We start from the raw sequence: 22,991 nt of genomic DNA, 5'->3' as shown, positions 1-22,991 counted from the left end.
AGGTTGTACTGTCAGGGCATGTAGGCTAGTGAGATGGCACAGGAAGGTCAGGAGGATAGTGGCGGACTATATGGAAGAACCAGAGATGGAGCTTGAAAGCAGGACCTGTTCCTCCTGCAAAAACTGTGCCATTTGTGCCCATTTAATACTCTCACTGTACAACCTCCTCACAGATGCTTATCATGTCATTAGGTAAGCATATAAGTTTGGGTTGACTTTGTCCATCACACAGGTTGCATGTGAGAGAAGCTTTCCAAACCCTAACATTTGTGAAGAATAGGCTTCGAAGCTCATTGAGTCAGGAGAACTTGGAGGATTTCATGTTAATGTGCACAGAAAAGGAAATCCTCATGTGTAGAAGCAGTGACACAGTTATAGATAAAGTGGCTGAAACCAGTGCAATGCTTAGGCGGTTACTGATGCTGTAGATGCTGTTGGTGCTATTCCCAATGTAACTGTTTACTGTACTGTGAGTTGAACTGTAAACATTAGATCAATATCCTTGTTGTTGAAGATTGGGATAGGTTTCAAATGTTTTATTTATTTATTGCTACTTTTGTTAATTATCAACCTATCCTTGTGGAATAGCGGAATATTTTTTGTTGACTTCTCAGTTTAAGTGGATTATTATTTAACCTTTACATTATTTGTTGAACCATGGTATTAATAAAAAAAAAACTCAGAATATTAAGAGCTGAACTGTTGCTTCATTTATCCAATTTCCGCTACCATGGAAAAAGTGGGCCGGTCATGGGCCTGAAATTCCCGGGCTAAAAAGTGGCCCCACTCCGGCCCTGGTTGGGGACCACCTGACGACCCCTCCTCCAGGCCAAGGCTTTATCCATTAGAAATAGACTAAAAATTGCATCTTTGATGTATTAAAAACTGAAACTGTAATCAAGAATCTTAATTGCCCATGGTACTGAATGGTTGTCACCGTCAGTTAGTACGCTAGAACTCACCTTTGAGTGGAATACCCATGTCTTAAGTCACATCGTGTCCTGTTCCTGTTCCTGCCCCAGGACACGTAAGCAAGGTGGGGCTCCATGACGACACAGATTGAGTCATGAGACAATGTCTGAGCCAACTAATTATTGGTTGTCTTTCATTTTCAGTTTAGTCTTTCTGTTAACAACCTGTTACAACCTGTCACCCATCAGATGATGCCAGTTTATTACACTGGGGAAAAACTGGATAGGACAACACGTTCAATCGAAATGCATTAAAATCAGTAAATTATCATTTATTATAAAACTAAAACATTCTCCAATCTGTTTACTTGTATAAAGCCTATATACACCAGTATGAAAATAATTTGACAAAGGATGAGATAGAAGACAAATGCATACAAACTGTAGAAAAAAATGCAACTAGACACAAGATGAACGAAGTATTTAACCACGTATCAGGTTGTTCTTTTAACTGATGGAGCGCTTGCGTATGTTGTGAGATTTCTCCACCACTGTGGTTGAAAGTTTTTCACTCAGCTCCTCAATGTTCCTCCGTGAGTCTCTAAAGGGGTACACCTCTTTGGTAAGGCGGGTCACAAAGCATGGCATCTCCTTCTTGCCGGCCAGCTCCCGTCCCCTTGCCTGGAAGTGGAAGGCGACCTCGTAATTCAGCCTTGTCATGATACGGGTTATCTCCAGGTCACGGCCTCCATCCTCTTCCAAAAGGTTGCAGAGAGTCTGGATGAAGACTGAGCCTAACGGGTGCATAAATGCACTGTAACCTGCAAACCAAAATAAACACAATGTGAGTTCAGGTTGGCAATTAACATTGATACATAAATACATTCATATCAACACCTGCAACTTTTTTCTTAGCTTAAGTCATGGGATAATAAGCGGGATAATGTAAAGTGTCCGCTGCGCATCGGGGCTCCCATGGGGATTTATTTTCCGATACTGACTGGTGGACTAAACATTATCCCTTACAGCTTTAGCTATGGCATGTTGTGGTTCTCTGACATAATCTCCATAGCAGTGGCTGAGACAGGAAGAGCAAGTTACCTGGAGCTGTTGCATACATGACAGCTGTGTCAACAGGAATGGAGAGGTAGTCAGAGACATAGTCATCTTCATCTGAAAAGGAGGCTGAGTCTGTCTGAATATCAACTCCACTGTCTAACTCGTGGCCTCGACATGCCTACAAAAAGAGGATACATTTATTCAAACATAGAAGGAACAAGACTGAGAGGAGACTAGTGCATCTCAAGGTAACTTGTTTTCATGTTGTCACATTGTGACATTGTCAGATATTTATTGGAGCAGGCCATCATTGGCAGGTAAAATTCTGGTAATGAAGTGACATCTTACCTGCACAAAGAAGAGCTTTGTTTTATCAACCATGGTGGGGCCATTAAAAAGCCCAAAGATCTGAGAGAGTCTCACACGATTGCCATCTGCCCCAAACACCACTCCTTCCTCTCCATGACTAGAAATGATGCCTATGAAGCAATTTTCAACAGTCTTTTTGCTCTCTGTGGAGAAAATTATATTGCATAGTATAGTTTAGCACAATATCCTCAAAAGTTATATTAAGCATATGTTTTGATTTTTAAAAGTGCTGAAGACTGAACAGTAGATGTATACATTACATATGAATTGCATAAATATTTAACATTATGATGTATTTCATTTGATGAAAAATCGCATATTTTTTATATCAGACATTGGTATCCAGGATACTGAGGATGACAATTCATGTGACTTTCAGTAACTTATTCTGGCAAATGATGGAAGTGAAACAGCACACTATCATCATGAAATGTGCAGGTGAGACCAATCTATTTGATCACAGCACTAGATATCAGGAGTCAGGTTAGTTTTATGTAAGGGTATTCAAATTTTTACTGTGCTATTTTTCACAGCCACTCAGTTCACAATATGGCTTAAACACTTAAAATAGACTTTGACACCAATACTGTTATCTAATACGATTCAGAGACACATAATTAGCAAAGGGATTTAGAACTAACACATCTTGATCATACAGTATTTTCAATACCTCTTAATGGCAAATGTTTACTTTTAATACCATACTGCATTAGGTGCTGCAAAGAAAATCAGAACAGGTTTATGTTCTGTAAGATGATAAATACATTTCATGTAATTGTCCTCTTTGACCTTCATTAGTTAAATAACCTCATGAATACAACACAGACCACCCAGAACATCAAAGAAAAACATCCACCTATAGATATATCTTTATACGGCAACACATTTTTCCAGTCATCTCTGCTGATAACCTCCTATTGCAATTACAGTTTAATTCCAAATTCAATGAATACCCATTTGATATAAACATAAATCACAAATCTGAAGAACATACCCTCTTCAAACAAACTGTAGATCTCTTGTGCTGTTGGGTCATTGTGAATCTTCACTTTAAAGCCAAGTCGACTAAGCACTTTGTGGAGCCGCTGAGCATCGCGACCAACTCCCTTCCGCTTGGCCAAGTCAACTCCAGGGTCAAAATCCTTAACGGACACCACTACAGCCCTGTTGCATACCTGACTGCCTCCCCTTATTGTGTTCCAAAAATCCATGTGGACCTCCAGATACTAGTACAAGTTTGAATTGCACTGTGGAAAATAAAAGCACACTCAATCCAAGCTAAAGAGCTGAACAAGCTACACCAGCCTTAACGATTGAACAAGAACTAACAAGAACTGTCATGTGAAGTTTGCATAGTTCACTGCAGGCGTGGATAAGGATCAGCCCCTGAACATAACAGTACACTCAACAGTCACTGACACTCCTTTTACAGCCTCCTTCCTGGCATTTCACAGTCGTCACCTGCCTGTTAGGTAATCCTGTGAGACATAAAACATCCTGAGCAAACCTCTGAAAATGACATAGCACTACAAGAATAGTCAACTACTCAGAAGATTGACCTGGGTGATGTATTATTTTCAGACCATAATTGTAGTAATTGATAGTGAGAAATTGAGATTGCCATTATTCATACTATTTGCTAAATGGAAAATGTGTTTTTGTACATTTGTTTTACATTTATGTGCAAATATAATACTTTCAATGAATTTCACCAGGGAAAATAAATGTCAAAATTCACTCCAAACATTTGTGAAGGTCTAGATCATAGGCTATGTGTCAAGGATTGTGGATTCCATTTGTACAAAGGTAATGTATTGTTTACCCAGTCCACGTGAGTCCTACCCTGTGGCACTGGCTATTTGAATGTAAAGGGAAAGTCCTTCCCCCCTCCTGGTTAGGGCGGGTGTTGTAGCCATTTCTATGGAAATAATATTTTTTTGTAATAATATTGTAATTGAATAATAATTGTAGATTTAGCATTTAATATTTATGATATTTACGAGGACTAAGAAGAAACTGCGTTGCATGTGTAATGTGGAAATAGAAATAATGATAGTTGACCAGTGATGCTGTAAAAAAAAGGAAATTTGATTGACTGCAACACATTCTTTTGACCTTCACGTTTTGTGTCGAGTACAAAAGAATTTTGAGGTCCTAAGCTAGTGAGTCAGCTTGGCTGCACCCACAGAGGGGATGAGGCTGAAGGCAAACTCCTTGAATGTTTGCCATACCTGCTGTTAGTCCACATAACTTTACACTTGCACATTGTGAAAGGTGTAGGATGAAGCATCTGTTGCTGAACAAATTCATTTCCAACAGTGTTAACAGTGGAGTATTGCAGTTGTGTGCATTTTTGTGGGTTTCATTTGTTGTGTGTCATTGTTCTATACAGATATCAGCCTTTGATTAACCTCATATTAGCTCTCAGATATCTGTATTTAATCAATATCTATTGAGGCCTGAGTGTAAGTATCATAGATACATGGCACATACGTATCTGGGGCCAAAACAGTCACCTTATATGGAATGACCCAGGGGAAAGAAGGGAAATAGTTCATCAGACACCTGGCGCACTTGACACGATAATGTGGTATGTGGAATGTTAAGGTAAAATCAACTTCCTCCACACTAAGATTGGTTCCCTTCAGGTTGTCTCAGGACCTGTGCAAGTTATAGCCAGCGTAGGAGGATGCACCTCATTAACTTACTATAGATGAGCTACAAGATAATATGAACATGTCAATGCCAAACCCTTGGTGATGAAGATTCCTGTTAGAGAAAATATTATAATGATACATGTGTGGGTGATAGGGGAAGGAGTTAATGACTACAGAGCAGACAAGTTGAAAAGTTGTGTCTGTCAAATAATTTAAAAAAAAATCTTCCTATGCTTCTCTCTCCCACTCTATTCACCCTCTGTAGTGTTGGAACCTGCACAGTCATATTCCAAAATGTTCTAAACCTTTAACATATTCCCCATAGCCAGGCAATGGAGGAAGCCCACAGCCAGTCAGGAAGAGCATCACAGCCACAGCCGCTGTCATATGTCACTGTCATATTTATATACTTTTTACTTGGATGCAATTCATTTTTTTTTTCTAAGGTTAAAATAAATGTTGAAAAACCGGAACAGCATCAAGGGAATCGTTCTTGCACCAAGGAGACCCATAAAGGAACATGCGTCTTAAGAGCTCAGAGACAGAAAGGATCAGAATATCAGAATCAAAAATAATCTCTGCACCTTTTGCACAATCCACATTGAGTGGCCAAGGACAGGTTTCAGAATTCATTGTTAAGGCTATGAGTACACACTACCTGCATAGCTTGCTGTTTTTCCACGCAAAAGGTGGCCTTTCACTGTGTATGAAGTTGCTATTTCAAAGGTGGAGAAATTAGAGAAAGCCATGCATAAAAGACAGTTAGGAGATGGCTATACGTCTGAGGGGGTTTGCAAGGTGTCTAATATCTGTACGCTACTACAAGGTAAACAGCGATGGGTTGGACATTGGCGTGCGGCTTGCGTCGACTGGTCGGATAGTAACAAAATTTGGGAGACGCACGCAAGAGGTGCTCGGAGGGGGTTCGCAATGACACAAGGGGCTCTTGCGTGTCTTACGTGCTTGCGTGTCTGCGTAAAAGGCCAACCATAAATTCATCTTAATGGTCTTTTTCCTGTCCAGGAGTTTTGTAGACATTACCTACCAGTAATATAATCCTGTCAGACTACATTCTGAACAGTTCTCAGAGAGAGAGAGAGAGAGAGAGAGAGAGAGAGAGATACAGGTATAGTATCATTCTCAGAAAGAGAGACAGGTAGAGTACCCCATTCCAAGCATTCCAAGCAGATGTGTTTTTTGTAAATAGGTGCTGGTTCATAGTATTGTGTTGAGTTATATTGGAGGCAAATACTTCAATGCTGTTTTTTAAACAAAGTTAAGGAAGAGCCCATAGGGATGATTGACAGCTGTCTCTCACCCCACCTCTGCATTCATGGAGATTTAAACCAGTCTTGTCCATCTACTACGTCACGCGATCCGGCGTAGCAAAGCAACCAAACTCCTTTCTCCTCCATTGCACTAGTAGCTCTAATGCCACCTTAACCCTTATTGTCAGTGGACATCGCACACACAATCTCCGATATAGGCATCCCAGGACCATGGTCAGCTACCAAGACAAACAGGCTTACACTAGCACTCTAAATCAAGCATTCCAAATGGGCAAACTAGACAATAAGTATTATGGTCTCCTTGCACAGATACTTTCATTTAAATTAGTACCCTTGCAGAGATATGTATTGCTTCGTATTGAGTTCACAGGACGTTTGTATAAATGTCAGCCTCTTGAATGTCTTAACCAACAATTATAGGCACTTCCAACTTACAAATAAACTGTAATCAAGAATCTTAATTGCCCATGGTACTGTATGGTTGTCACCGTCAGTTAGTACGCTAGAATTCACCTTTGAGTGGAATACCCATGTCTTAAGTCACATCGTGTCCTGTTCCTGTTCCTGCCCCAGGACACGTAAGCAAGGTGGGGCTCCATGACGACACAGATTGAGTCATGAGACAATGTCTGGGTCAAAGATAATTAGTGGTTGTATTTCATTTTCAGTTTTGTTTTTCTGCTAACCACCTCTTACAACCTGTCACCCATCAGATGATGCCAGTTAAATACACTGGGGAAAAACTGGATAGGACAACACGTTCAATCTAAATGCATTAAAATAAGTGAATTATTTGTAACCTGTTACAACTAAGCCAGTGCCTTACACCAGGGGAAAAAAACAGGATAACACAATCAATTGCAATTATTTGATTTTAGTGCGTTTATTTTATAGTTAAACATCACTAATCACTAGTCACAGCACTAGCATGGGGAAAATAATTTTTTCACATGCTATTTTCGAAGCTACCTGCAATACCCTCGACTGGACTTCTGCTGGAATGCAGATGTCTGACTGACAGGCATTGTATAGAAAACCAAAGCTGACATTCCCTCCACTTTCCCATGAATACTTTGGTTGATGTATGACCTCTAAACAAGTAGACACTTTTTCCATTAAACTCAATTGAGTGGCAGTTTTGGCTGGCATGTGACCTTTTTGTATTATATTTTGTTTTCATTTTGTACCACTTGTACATTGTCAGCTTGATAACCTTTTTTTTTTTACAAAGTAGTTTGAACTAGTTTTTCAAAGCAACTTTAATGAACCAAACTAGATTCTTCAAGTGTAGAGTAATTGGTAGCTTGCAAATCTATGCTTTCATAGTAGATTCCCGCAACACCGTACATAGAAATATCTATGATTCACTGTAGCCGAACAGACAATGAAATACAGGAACCCATTGTAAAACAGGAACCTGTATGTGTTTGCATGCATGTTTGAATATGAAGTTAAAGCTTCTCCACTGCAGAAAAGTGCTGCAAGAGAGAGGTGTGGGAAGGTCTGGGAAAACTCAAATTTGACAGCCAAGGTCATGAGGCTAAAGGCCCTTATAGAGTACTCAAAACGGTCGTGTCGGATAGTCGGGCAGTGGGCGGGCGGCCGGATAGTACGTACTAGTTAGCATTTGTGTCCCTTTATAGTACTCCAACGGCTGTGGGTGCTGAAAACAATTCTCTTCCAGAACAGTAGGGGGAGTAACGGTTTAAGTGTCGAAAGACAAGCTACCCCATGACATTTTCGTGCGATGGAAATCGTTAGTTGGCTTTCCCTCTCCTCCACAACTTTTACTTACTTCCCTCTCACCAGCTGTCGCTACTGAAATGCAACAGGTGTCAGCAGACGTACACCTTTCATGCTTTGTCTAATGTTACATATACACCTGAAAGGGCAAACTTATCTCTTTCATGGTAGGTATTTTTTGTGGGAGAAATAGTTGCAATCTACAACAAAATGATATGCTTATCTTACACTATAGAAACAGTTAAAAAACGATTAAATTAAATGAATACGTTCTTATTTTCCTTGGTATTTTCGTCATATTCAGATTTGTAATGATTTCTGGGTAATTTTTGTAATCTCTATTTGATCATGTGACGAGACGATACGATATAGGCACAACATCTGAATGACTGACAGTGTTGTACAAGTCCACACCTTTCATGAAATAGTTAAAAGTTCATACAAGTAAACATGAACTATAGTAATTATTTCCCCCAACGGCAGCGTGTCTCGAAGTGTGGTGGAAGCCCAACTTGTGGGTCGCAGAGACGTGACAGGTGGAGCACAAATGAGAAGAGATTCAGGAGATTTTACCGTTGCAATGCCTTCCTTTATATACAGTAGCCTAACTAGAATATCGCACTAAACAACCACACTCAAACTAAAGGAATATTGTAGGCCTATTATTAGAACAATAGCAGGGCAGAGCACACGGACAATCCATATTCATCATCTTGGCAAATTGAGATACTGCAGCTGGCGCGATTAAGTATTGAACATTCCATATTTGAAATATCTTTATAAGTAGGCTAGTGAAGTCAACCTGTTGATAGTATTCCCAACTCATTTGTCCTTCATTCTATCACCGTGTTTGAAAGGTATTGGTTAGGTAATAGCCGAGTGACAGCTGTTTCTGATTTGACAGTAGCCTATAGGATATACTTGTGTGTTTTAAGCAAATAAAATGTGTAGCAATGTTTACGAAGGGGCAACTGCTATCGTGAATTATACAGTAAATACGTTGTGAAATGAAAGGAAAACACATCACAGCGAGTGCAGTGCATCACAGCGAGTGTGAGCGAGTGCATGTAGTATATGTTGATGCCGGAGTTAAATAAAGGCAGGCTGTTCGTAAAATACGTCAATGTGTCAGTAGTATGAACAGTTGAGACATTGACTCCGTGGGGCTCAGGTCGTTTGGACAAATATTTTAATTGCTGTCACTCGTGCTGGTTCTCTGGCAGTAGGCTACTTGGGCCGGCTCATGTATTGTGATATACAGGGAATAGTTTTCAAGGAAAGGATCTGCACCTTTGACAGTGGCTGTTGTTCATATATATACAGCCGCGGAAAAAATTAAGAGACCACTTCAAAATTATCAGTTTCTCTGGTTTTACTATTTATTGGTATGTGTTAAAGTAAAATGTACATTTTTGTTTTATTCTATAACCTACTGGCAACATTCCTACCAAATTTCAAATAAAAATATTGTCATTTAGATCATTTATTTGCAGAAAAATGACAATTGGTCAAAATAGCAAAAAAGATGCAGTGTCTTCAGATCTCGAATAATGCAAAGAAAACAAGCTCATATTCATTTTTAAACTACACAATACTAATGCTTTAAGTTAGGAAGAGTTCAGAAATCAATATTTGGTGGAATAACCTTGATTTAAAATCACAACTTTCATGTGTCTTGGCATGCTCTCCACCAGTCTTTCACATTGCCGTTGGGTGACTTTATGCTACTCCTGGCGCAAGAATTCAAGCAGCTCGGCTTCTTTTCATGGCTTGTGACCATCCATCTTCCTCTTGATCACATTTCAGAGTTTTTTTTATGGGATTCAGGTCTCGAAATTGGGCTGGCCATGACAGGGTCCTGATCTGGTGATACTCCATCCACACCTTTACTGGCCTGGCTGTGTGGCATGGAGCATTGCCCTGCTGGAAAAAACACTTCTCAGAGTTGGGGAACATTGTCAGAGCAAAAGGAAGCAAGTTTTTCTTGCGGGACAACGTCGTACTTTGCCTGGCTGAGGTTTGTAAAAGACCATAAGGATTGAACCAAAGCGGACTGGAGGGTCTCCTAGTTCGTCTTCTCTGATGAGTCCAATTTTCAGCTTTGCCCAACACATGGTCGTCTGATGGTTAGACGGAGACCTGGAGAGGCCTACAAGCCACAGAGTCTTGCACCTACTGTGAAATTGGACTCATCAGAGAAGACGAACTAGGAGACCCTCCAGTCCGCTTTGGTTCAATCCTTATGGTCTTTTACAAACCTCAGCCAGGCAAAGTACAACGTTGTCCCGGAAGAAAAACTTGCTTCCTTTTGCTCTGACAATGTTCCCCAACTCTGAGAAGTGTTTTTTCCAGCAGGGCAATGCTCCATGCCAAACAGCCAGGCCAGTAAAGGTGTGGATGGAGTATCACCAGATCAGGACCCTGTCATGGCCAGCCCAATTTCGAGACCTGAATCCCATAAAAAAAACTCTGAAATGTGATCAAGAGGAAGATGGATGGTCACAAGCCATGAAAAGAAGCCGAGCTGCTTGAATTCTTGCGCCAGGAGTAGCATAAAGTCACCCAACGGCAATGTGAAAGACTGGTGGAGAGCATGCCAAGACACATGAAAGTTGTGATTTTAAATCAAGGTTATTCCACCAAATATTGATTTCTGAACTCTTCCTAACTTAAAGCATTAGTATTGTGTAGTTTAAAAATGAATATGAGCTTGTTTTCTTTGCATTATTCGAGATCTGAAGACACTGCATCTTTTTTGCTATTTTGACCAATTGTCATTTTTCTGCAAATAAATGATCTAAATGACAATATTTTTATTTGAAATTTGGTAGGAATGTTGCCAGTAGGTTATAGAATAAAACAAAAATGTACATTTTACTTTAACACATACCAATAAATAGTAAAACCAGAGAAACTGATAATTTTGAAGTGGTCTCTTAATTTTTTCCGCGGCTGTATATGGATATAAAGGTAATGAAACAGGAAACGCTAGGTCCAGAAATGTTAGTTTCCGGAGTTGATGTCGTATGGAAATGATGTCGTAGTGGGCCAATCACGGCCAAGGAGTATCCGTCGCCATGAGCGGACCGACAGAAATTTTTGCGGGGACACGGAGAGCTGTCCGACGGCTCTGGAGAGCACGGAGAGGGCGTTTCAGCTACCTGAGAAGGCGTTTCAGCTACCTGAAGGCGTTCCTATGTGCCCAAAAACGTGTCGTACGGAGTACCATAAAAAAGCCTTAAGGCGGTATTTGGATGTGGGGGTCATGATTCTTCTTCTGTTTTCTCTTGATGTGTGTCTTGATGGTTTTTCTTTCTTTCTTACATTTTTGGTGCAAATGCAGGGGGTGGATCTTTGTCTCAAATTCAAGCATCACATTTGTGAGACCAGTTTTTCCATTTCACCCTTCTCTTTACTGACAGCTCTTTGCAGAATCTTGTCCACATAAATCACTTTATTGGCAGTCATTTTCACTCTCTGTAACGCGGGGTCGTAAAACCATCCATTGAAATCTTCCCTATCAAAGTCCTGGAGGTTATAAACAGGGGGATGTTGGGGGAGTCAGTCACTGATAGTAAATATCTCATCTGTATACACCTGTTCATAACGTTTATCAAGAAACCCTGGTACTGAGATATGTGGACAGTGTCCCCCTTCTGAAATTCCAATTCTGACTTTTGAGTGGCACCAGGGTAACTGTACAAATTTTGAAATACCTGAAGAGAATTTTCCAACCTAACCTCAACTGGTCTCATGCGAATGCTTTAGTGATAATTGTGGTTGTAGCTATGGATCAGGTCCAGTAGCAAGTTGATGTATCTTTTTGTGTTCTGAGAGGTAAAATATATCCACATGGGTGTTTATATGACGCTCTATCAGAAAGGCATCAAAGGCCGTCTTTTGCAGTGTAAATGTAAATTTAATTCTCTGGAATGTCGTGAGTCTTCTTTACGCTCTGGAGTGTCATGAGTCTTCTTCTAGCTTAGGCAACGTTGCCCCTTGGCTGGTTTCTATCAAGACTATGAAAGGTGATGACTCGAGGTTGGGTTAACAATGCACTATATACTTCCTTCTGTCTTCCAGTTGTTGTCATCACATGCTCCAGCCCATGATGTCAATTATGTATGTCAGCATCCTTTCCTACTGTTTAGGCCGGGTATGTTACATTGTGGCTTGCTTATTGCCTGCTAATTGCTTGTTACATTATGTCTGCCTAAGGGAGGTCTGCATGGTTTGGCTATTATGTCTCTCAAGTTCCTCGGTAGAAGAAGGAATTTGTGTATTGATGGTCATTTCCCTCAGTATGCACCAAAATGCATATTGCCATCATAAGACCTCAGGGACTGAAAGGAAGTGCATATCTTTCAAAATTACACAGTAGAAAGAAAAGTTATCTCCACCATGCACCTTAAAGTGTAAAACACTCACATACATAAAAAAGAAACAAGACCCCCACATCAAAAGGTGGCCTTGACCTTAGCTGTCAAATTTGAGTGTTGAAGAATGGAGCTTTCTGCTGCACAATTTACTGAAAGCGGACATGATAGAACTAAATGCAGCTAGACACAAGATGACTACAGTATTAACACTCGTAGATCAGGTGGTCTTATACTTTCTCTGATGGAAGTCTTACACATCTAGTATGGTTTCTCCACCATGGTTGATAGTTGTTCCGTGAGTCTCTGAAGGGGTACACCTCTTTGGTGAGGCGGGTCACAAAGCATGGCATTGCCTTCTTGCCTTTGAACTCGCCTCCAGATGCCTTGAAGTGGAAGGCGACCTGGTAATTCAGCCGCGTCATGAGACGATTTATCTCCAGGTCACGACCACCATCCTCTTTCAAAAGGTTGCAAAAATACTTAAAGAAGTCTGAGCCTGATTTTGTCCTAAAGGCACCGTAACCTGCTGACCAAAATGAACATAATGTGAGTTCAGATTGACAGAATGAACACTGATACATATATATATAGGGACATATGTTTCCCTTCCTCTGCTGAACCCCCCCCCCCCCCCCAAGTGATTAATGCTACTTCACCAATAGACTGTATATAAATATATAACATACCTCAAATAAGAATTAAAAAAAAAAAATCTAGTTAAGCATTGCAACGTGGGAACAGTCTACAATGCAAACAACAATACAATCAGAAAAAAACTATCAGTGTGTCCACTGGTGTGACAGATGACAGATGAGATGACACCTCGACTGGGTGATGACTGTTCAACTGGCCTTGACCTCTGCACTACTCAGCCTACATTGTTTTCTAAATGTTTCAATGTTGAGTATGTGTAATCTCATAAAAAGGTGTTGGCGACATGATAGAGGTACAGTATATATTTTGCATAATATACATTGAACAGTTTAATTTACAAACTAGCTGAGTTAGGTTTTCAAGGTTGCAAAATTCCAAGGCTTATTTGGCGTGAGATTGACGAAGACTGATCAAACTTTAGTTTCTTTTTTTTTGGATGCTAGCCTGAGACGAAACTGAGGTTGAAGACTTTGGGCAGCTACAAATCTCTGCGAGACAGGGATGACGCTGATAAAAGTGCAGCCTACATAGCATTCTTTCTAAAACAACGTTGGCAAGGATGTTTATGATGAAAAACTAGCGAGCCGATAACTTTCCTTACACAGCCAAACATCAAGCAAGTGTTGCCCATGACATAATAAGGCAGCGAATAAGTTATTACTGACTAGTCCAACAGAAAGAAGGGCAGCTTGGCATCTGACTTCCATCCTTTAGTCTCTTTTAGCTCTCGCCAACAGTTCAAAGCCAGTCCGAGATTGAAACTTCGGTCTCCTGCTCAGTTACTCTCTCTTTTTCTCTTATCTGCATCGTCCTACAATGTCTTCTTTGTTTTTTTCATCAACCACGATGTCCATACAGAGACAAAGTAATCACATAAACAGGTAGCTAGTGCTTTTAGTGCACACCTGGCCTATTTATGAATTTGACATTCCCTTAGCACAGGGGCTGAGACAGAAAGAGCATGTTACCTGGAGATGATGCATAAATGACAGCTGTGTCAACAGGAATGGAGAGGTAGTCAGAGAGATATGCGTCTTCATCGGAAAAGGAGGCTGAGTCTGTCTGTATTTCAACTCCACTGTCTAACTCATGGCCTCGGCATGCCTACAAAGAGAGGATACATTTGATTCAAACAGGTAAGCCTGTTTACCTCGAGAGGGATGAGACAGGTATTTCTCAGGGTACACTCATCTCAGGGTTATACAATAGCATATGTTACTATTATGCTGTCAAATTGTGACATTGTCAGAGCATGCTTATTGGTGCATGCTGTCATTGGCACAGGTTGTATACTTGAACTGTTGATTTGTGAAGTGACATCTTACCTGCACAAGGAAGAGCTTGGTTTTATCAACCATGGTGGGGCCATTAAATAACCCAAAGATCTGAGAGAGTCTCACACAATTGCCATCTGCCCCAAACACCACTCCTTCCTCTCCATGACTAGACAGGATGCCTATGAAGCAATTTTCAACAGTCTTTCTGCTCTCTGTGGAGAAAATATGATTGCATAGTCTAGTTTAGCACAACAGTCTCAAAAGTTATATTAAGCATATGACTTGATTTAGCTTAAGAGCTGAAGACTGAACTAGAAAACATTACATTTACATATGAAATATTAAGTTATTTCAATTGATGCACTTGCTGATATTTTATATCAGAGAATGACTTCCACAGCCCTGTTGCATACCTGACTCATAGCCATATGGACCTCCAGATACTTTGAGTTTGAATTTCACTGTGGAAAATGACAGCACACTCAATCTAAGCTAAAGAGCTATCCAACTACATGCCTCAAGGTGTTCATAGCATGTGTGGATATCTCTGGCTCACACCCTGAACATCAGTACGAAAGGTTCAATTAGTCACTCCTTTTTTGTCTTCTTCCAATTCAGTTATCACCTGCCTGTTAGGTAATGCTGCGAGACATGGTGAAGCATTCTTGAGCAACCTTTTAAGTAGAAATATGTAGAACTACAAGAATAGTCACCATGACGCATTTTCTTCTGGTCTTCTGTTCACATGAAATGTATTTCTTCATAAATGTATATATGTGTAAATATAATACTTTCAATTAATTTCTGCAGGAAACAAACATTTCAGAATATATGTGAAACTCAAGCTCTCTAGATCATAGGATAGGTTTCCAGGATTTTCAATTTCTTGTAAACAGGTGTGTTCTTGTTTTCAGAGGTTTGCATGCACACTTTACACATCTCAAGCTGATCAGGCCAACCTTGTATGGTCCTGTATGGCTTTTTTGCATTCATCACATGCCGCACCTCCACTACTCACGTGATAGGCAATCCTGTCTAACATACCGCTATAAAAGGAAAGTCACAGGAAATGCCATTTGTTACACTTGATAGATTTCGTAGTGACAAGAAAACAATGCATTTCACATGTCCATATTTAAAATGTAAGATTTCCGCCTGTATATTGTCATGCATTGGCATGGTCTTGCATTAGATGCCTGGTCAGGTAGCACAACCAGTGATGTCAGCGTGTTCTAAATGAGCATTGTGGAGCAGCTACAAAACATCAGAGGACGAGGCTGAAAGTAAGCTGGAAACTTCTGGAATTTTGACATAGCTGCTTATAGTCTTATATACTGCTTATACATATAGCTTTACACTTGGTGAAAGGTATAGGATGTAGTTTCTGTTGCTGAACAAATTCATTTCCAACAATGTTAATAATGGAGCATTGTGGTTGTGTGCATTCGTATACTACAGACATGCATGTTGTACTGTGAAGGGTGCGACACGTGTTGCAGCTGTCTCCAGACGGTTGTGCGTTGTTGTATCTATGCTTTGGCAGTTGTTTTATTGGTTAGGTTACTGGTTATGTGGACTTACATATGACAGGGAGAGGTTAGGCTGCCGTGGGAAGTCCCCAACCAATAGCACAAGGAATTTAACATATTTTCCTGTAAAATTACCCCATATTCTCCTTTTTTGATCTTCTTCCTGTAAAGACATTTTGTAGTCATTACCTGCCAACTATGTAATCCTATCAGACATTCTGAACAGTCCTCAGAAAGAGATATAGGTATAGTATCCCAGCATTCTGAGCAGTCCTCAGAGAGAGAGACAGGTATAGTATCCAAGCATTCTGAACAGTCCTCAGAGAGAGAGGGGCAGCTATAGTATCCCAGCATTCTGAACAGTCCTCAGAGAGAGAGACAGGTATAGTATCCCAGCATTCTGAACAGTCCTCAGAGAGAGACAGCTATAGTATCCCAGCATTCTGAACAGTCCTCAGAGAGAGAGAGACAGGTATAGTATCCCAGCATTCTGAACAGTCCTCAGAGAGAGAGACAGGTATAGTATCCCAGCATTCTGAACAGTCCTCAGAGAGAGACAGCTATAGTATCCCAGCATTCTGAACAGTCCTCAGAGAGAGAGACAGGTATAGTATCCCAGCATTCTGAACAGTCCTCAGAGAGAGAGACAGGTAATAGTATCCCAGCATTCTGAACAGTCCTCAGAGAGAGACAGCTATAGTATCCAAGCATTCTGAACAGTCCTCAGAGAGAGACAGCTATAGTATCCCAGCATTCTGAACAGTCCTCAGAAAGAGAGATAGGTATAGTATCCCAGCATTCTGAACAGTCCTCAGAGAGAAAGACAGGTATAGTATCCAAGCATTCTGAACAGTCCTCAGAGAGAGATAGGTATAGTATCCCAGCATTCTGAACAGTCCTCAGAAAGAGAGATAGGTATAGTATCCCAGCATTCTGAACAGTCCTCAGAAAGAGAGATAGGTATAGTATCCCAGCATTCCAAGCATTCCTCCTTAAATACTGAGAAGATTGAACTAGACACCACAGTCATACAGTGGTCAATTTCCAGACCATGTCTAATGCATTTTTTCATATTCAGATTATATATTGTCTATTCATTTTTTTTATGGGAACTGTTTAATTGGTACATTTTTATGTGTGCAAAGCAAATGTGTTTATGCAGAATGTATGTTAAAATATAATATTGTTCATTATTTTCTCCAGAAGATGGACATTTTAGTATTGACTTATATACTGTATATATACAGCCGCGGAAAAAATTAAGAGACCACTTCAAAATTATCAGTTTCTCTGGTTTTACTATTTATTGGTATGTGTTAAAGTAAAATGTACATTTTAGTTTTATTCTATAACCTACTGGCAACATTCCTACCAAATTTCAAATAAAAATATTGTCATTTAGATCATTTATTTGCAGAAAAATGACAATTGGTCAAAATAGCAAAAATGATGCAGTGTCTTCAGATCTCGAATAATGCAAAGAAAACAAGCTCATATTCATTTTTAAACTACACAATACTAATGCTTACACTTAGGAAGAGTTCAGAAATCAATATTTGGTGGAATAACCTTGATTTAAAATCACAACTTTCATGTGTCTTGGCATGCTCTCCACCAGTCTTTCACATTGCCGTTGGGTGTGTAAAAGACCATAAGGATTGAAAAAGCGGACTGGAGGTTCTTCTAAGTTCGTCTTCTCTGATGAGTCCGATTTCACAGTAGGTGCAAGACTCTCTGGCTTGTAGGCCTCTCCAGGTCTCCGTCTAACCATCAGACGACCATGTGTTGGGCAAAGCTGAAAATTGGACTCATCAGAGAAAACGAACTAGAAGACCCTCCAGTCCACTTTTTTCAATCCTTATGGTCTTTTACAAACCTCAGCCAGGCAAAGTACAACGTTGTCCCGGAAGAAAAACTTGCTTCCTTTTGCTCTGACAATGTTCCCCAACTCTGAGAAGTGTTTTTTCCAGCAGGGCAATGCTCCATGCCACACAGCCAGGCCAGTAAAGGTGTGGATGGAGTACCACCAGATCAGGACCCTGTCATGGCCAGCCCAATTTCGAGACCTGAATCCCATAAAAAACCTCTGAAATGTGATCAAGAGGAAGATGGATGGTCACAAGCCATGAAAAGAAGCCGAGCTGCTTGAATTCTTGCGCCAGGAGTAGCATAAAGTCACCCAACGGCAATGTGAAAGACTGGTGGAGAGCATGCCAAGACACATGAAAGTTGTGATTTTAAATCAAGGTTATTCCACCAAATATTGATTTCTGAACTCTTCCTAAGTGTAAGCATTAGTATTGTGTAGTTTAAAAATGAATATGAGCTTGTTTTCTTTGCATTATTCGAGATCTGAAGACACTGCATCATTTTTGCTATTTTGACCAATTGTCATTTTTCTGCAAATAAATGATCTAAATGACAATATTTTTATTTGAAATTTGGTAGGAATGTTGCCAGTAGGTTATAGAATAAAACTAAAATGTACATTTTACTTTAACACATACCAATAAAGAGTAAAACCAGAGAAACTGATAATTTTGAAGTGGTCTCTTAATTTTTTCCGCGGCTGTATATTGGAGTCTGAAGCTCTCTAATGACATGGGAATTTCTTCAGTGTAGACATGTTTCTTGTACAATGGCACTGGTTCATAGTAGCCTATTTCACTCAGGACCTACCTCTTCAAGAACCCCTGCAATCTGTACGTCTGAGTGGCAGAGTATCTCATCACCATGGCAATGGGAAACTATTGTGTCCATCCTTATTTGCTATTCCTGTATTTTACATCCACCATGTGCCGTTTCAATCATTACTCCCTTTCAGGCATTCCTGCTCACTCAGACACTTGCCGGGAAAGCCACAGAAAGTCAGTCTGTTTTGAATATATTCTATATATATATATTACTTTATAAAGTAATGCTGGGACTTTATTTTTTTTGTTTGATTAGATTGAACGTCTATGTAGTGAGCACCAAACACATAAACCCTTTCAATTCACATTCTCTCTCTCTCTCTCTCTCTATATATATATATATTATAAAAACTCCATTTTCCTTGTATGTTTAAAACAAAATTGACATGAACAAAGAGTTCTCTTTTTCAGACACAGAGGCTGAGCCTGTGCACACTCAGCTAACTTAGAAATGCTGTGCCAAAAAATACAAACCATATGTCAAACTTTATATCCTACTGGCAACGTTCTGCTTCTCAACAGTGTTCTCTGTTCTTCTGGTGTCACAAAACACACAGGTCCTGAGAGTTTAAACAACCTTTTGCATTTGAACTGTTTTCATAGGGTGTGCCTTGGTGTCTTGACCATTCATCTTACATAACTATCTGTGTTATGTTACAAGGCTGTGCATGTGAGTTCTGTGAATGCCTTTTAACCCATAGAGGAGACTTTCTCAAGACGGTTAGAAAGGTGAGAGGCAGCTGAGGATTTGGTACATGTGATGAAAGTAAACATTAATGCATCTGTTGCTAACTATCTATTGTCTTTTTATCAAATGCAAACCAAATACACCTAGTTTATTGAGTTATGAGACAGAGGTTGTCATTTAATCAATATATGCTGCTATATATATATATGCTTTATGTAAAACTTTGACCCCTAGTGTTGGGTTTTTGCATGGAATATAAGGGGCTCGTAATAAACGGTTCATCTGCTTAATCTGTTTCCAGGGGTGTACTGGGGAATAAATTCAGCCCTGGGCAGACAGGGCCAGTAAAAACCTAATATGAATATATGCATAATGTAAATAAGAAGAACAGATCTAGTAAAATGTGTTATTTGACAATAAATATGATTATATTTCTAATTATGAAATAAACGCCATGCAGCAACATGTAGACTGGAGTACTGTCACATTCCTCTTGTCAGTAACTGGTGGACAGGTTCAGGTAGTCAAGAAACAGCACATTGAATAAGATCAGTATGAATGATATACAATATATACAGTATGCACAAGTAATAATATATTCACCTTGGCCCTGTTAGATGGTCACTTAAATGAAGTACAGGTAAGTACTTCAAACATTTCCTTAAAAAAATGTCCATTGTCATAAATAGATAAACAGATTAGGTTCTTAAAGTGTTCTTCACTCTGACACCAGTGGAGGGCAACCTAATGCTACAAGTAAACTAAACGATGTCTTGCAATGAACAGCAGATGTCAGTCTTGCACAGGCAGAACTATTTAATCACACCTTTTAGGATTTGCACACAGGATCTGAATTCATAAATTACCTCAGAGTTTGTGACAACTGGTTTATGCTTTGGCTGTTTCTTCCAAAGTTACACTATGCTCTGTTAACTGGACCAAAGTGTCTTGGATTGGTCCACATGATCACTTCAAACTTCAAACCGCAGGATGTATCACATTTCTCTTCTATGTAAAAATCTCTAAAACAGAGAGAAGTATGTGACAGCCCCTGTGGATCCCACAGCAGATGGGAAAAGTATTCTTTTTTTCTTTGATTAACTTTATGTTGGGAAAAAAAGGAGTACACACATTTCTTACTGTGGGATGCTAGATGATCTGCACTATTTTCATTTCCAAATTCTTCGACCTCAGAAATGTTAGTCAGCAGAAGTCCGATTCCTCCCCCATGAAAAAACACAGTAGGTGTTTAAATGTCTGATTCAGCTCCAACTTGATGTGCGTCTCCATTCCGAGTGCATGTGCCCATACGCTACTGTGTTATTTCATTCCAAAATTAGCACTTATTCATGCATATCCCACTGGATGCAAAACACCCACAAAGCTGCATAAAGCTTGGTACCTAGCAACGCATTTCTCTCCGAACACAATTTTGAGCCATTCTTAGCACCTTGATTGCCGCCTGCTGAATTGTCATTTGAGCTCCAAACCTGTCATTTAAGTCCACCACAGTGCCCTAAATTGATTGCCCTGGTGACCTTGAAATTATGGCTGTGTCCATTCTGTTGCTTTCTTGATGGTGCATGGCAAGACCAAAGCCTGCTAGGTTAAAGTTGAAATAACGCAGTGCCTCTGTCACACACATAGTGCATAAGAGCACAATCCTGCTGAACCTCAAAAGCCAAAAGAGCAAACCCACAATAAAACAACTCGTAGAGGCCACTCAAACCCCCAGAATATCTTCTCATGGCGCAATGGGCACAAGATGTTCTCACCAGCTTGATTGGAGGAGGAAAAAAAAGAAAGTGGAGGAAAAAGAAACCTTTTTGGAAAATGGACTAAATCAGAGGAAAGTTGTACTTGCTCAGGTTTTACTGGGCCCCAGGAGTCCCGTTGGGCTGAAGCAGCACTCACGAGGGGGCCTCATCTCTCAGTCCGTTTGTTGTCCTCACTTCAAATGTCTCAGCCATTAAAATTTCAGTGCCGTCACTCAGCGGGAATCAGCCAGGACAGACATGAGAGATGGAAATGACGGAAATCTAAGCACGGCTTCCACACTAATGCTCTGAAACGGAGGTTTCTCCTCGCTGATCCACTTTCCTCAGCTCTGGTGTTTGCAAATGCGTGCCATGTCTCATGTGGTATACAGTCATCATTAACCTGGCCAAGATTAGTTTATTAACTCAATTATTCATACATAAGTATCATCAGTAATCGTCATATCAAGTAAATATCAGCTTTTCATAAATTCTTCGAGCGAGGGATGTATGCACTCTCTCAAAAACAACTGTTGTTATGTTATCAGCATGGAAATCCAAAAACAATTTGTAAACTGCAGAGTAGAGAATGTGTTAAGAGTGGCCCTCAGAAGCGTATTGCCTTGTTTAGTTACATCATGGGAACATAGATGTGAAAGCAGGACCTCATCCACGAATCTTAAAGACTGTTTAGTACGCCACTGCAGCGTTAACTGTTGGTCCCTTCGTTCGCGTCAGATACTCCAGTGGTAATCAAAAGGCTGTTGGTCCTTTCGTAAGTGTCAGATACTCCAGTGCTAATCAAAAGGCTGTGGCTAAAACATTTATGAGGCTCTATTTTAATGCACATCAGATCAGCAGGGTAGCCAACCTCCACAGAGAAGCCCCCGGAGCCCAGAAGAAAAACAATCCATTTTTCACCCAGCAGGGCAGAGCTGTGAAATCCAAAAGGGAAAGGGCATCTCCGGTGCTCACATAAGCCATGAGGGTTATAATGGTGACAGATGACCATCACACTCTCCACTGCAACATTTAATTGATGTACAATGCATAAATAAAGTTTTTCTCCCTTATAAATGAGGTATTTGGGATGCTAACGGTATGGACTGTAATATAATGTTCTAAATGTAGTTAAGATAACTGATTCAAACCTCAGCTCCTACCAAATAACTATCAAAACAAACAAACATCAAAATAAAACTCAAATGAGCTCAAAATAATGACGATGAGTGTACTCAGCGCCTTAAAAACTTTGGAGGTCTTATTTTTCATGTCTGTCTCTTACTCTCATTCTGGGAGTGTGCGTACATGGCTTACTGGGTCACTACATCTCCCGGCACTCTCTAGCAGGCCTAATTGGTTGTTCCCTGGCAGCCTACTGCATCCCAGGGGCCGCAGAAACTCATAACCTACCTTCCATGCTCTTTGCTAATTGAAATAGCTAATGAGGTCTCCAAGGGCTACCTATCCAAACCTCTTCATTAAAGCTGTGGCAGTGCGTCAAACTACAAATAATGGCGCAATAAAGATCTCGAGAATTTAGCAGGAGAATTTTCTGTATGGACCCATCTCAGCTGCTGACCACATAGAATAATTGAACTGCCTTAATGTTTACATTTAGGGTTGTTTTAAAATTACTCAATTATGACCTCGAAACATATTATTTTGTAATACTCTGCTATAATTCTTCATCACTTGGTCCAATGCGTACAAAAAAATCACAATTTCTTAATTTGACACACAATCACACACACACACCTCCAGTTGGAATAGCCTGGATTATACAAACACATCCCTGCCTTTTTAAGGCTAAACAGGGTTACCCTCTCAGACCGATTCTCACCTGACAAACAAGCCAGTGATTGTTTAGCTTGTCGGAGTGCTGTTGGGGCGGAGCGAAGTCGCCTACGTGTGAGTGATGAAGGGGACAGCTGTGGCCGGTGCCCCGGGCCCACAGGGTTGGGGGCCTGCTGCATGATTTACACC

General features: G+C 40.2%; 1 protein-coding gene and 1 pseudogene across 2 annotated transcripts; both read right to left on the bottom strand.

Annotated features, from left to right (window-relative positions):
- Positions 1-1,418: 1,418 nt before the first annotated feature.
- On the bottom strand, positions 1,419-3,550 carry LOC308372291 (caspase-7-like; the record flags this gene model as incomplete). The annotated part of the gene is made up of 4 exons (XM_080847450.1): positions 1,419-1,732; positions 2,013-2,148; positions 2,319-2,482; positions 3,334-3,550. 4 exons carry the CDS (start codon positions 3,548-3,550, stop codon positions 1,419-1,421), a joined length of 831 nt encoding a protein of 276 aa, XP_080703576.1.
- Positions 3,551-12,657: 9,107 nt separating this feature from the next.
- Positions 12,658-22,981, bottom strand: LOC308372290 (caspase-7-like; annotated as a pseudogene). The gene is made up of 5 exons: positions 22,915-22,981; positions 14,752-14,799; positions 14,387-14,550; positions 14,030-14,165; positions 12,658-12,930 (listed from the first exon to the last, which is right to left on the bottom strand). The product of its transcript is annotated as a caspase-7-like (transcript).
- Between the last annotated feature and the right edge of the window lie 10 nt (positions 22,982-22,991).

Source organism: Sprattus sprattus (genome assembly GCF_963457725.1).
Source record: "Sprattus sprattus genome assembly, chromosome: 11".
Taxonomy (NCBI): domain Eukaryota; kingdom Metazoa; phylum Chordata; class Actinopteri; order Clupeiformes; family Clupeidae; genus Sprattus; species Sprattus sprattus.
The sequence above is the reverse complement of the archived record's forward strand: the minus strand, read 5'-3'. Positions and strand labels throughout refer to the sequence as shown.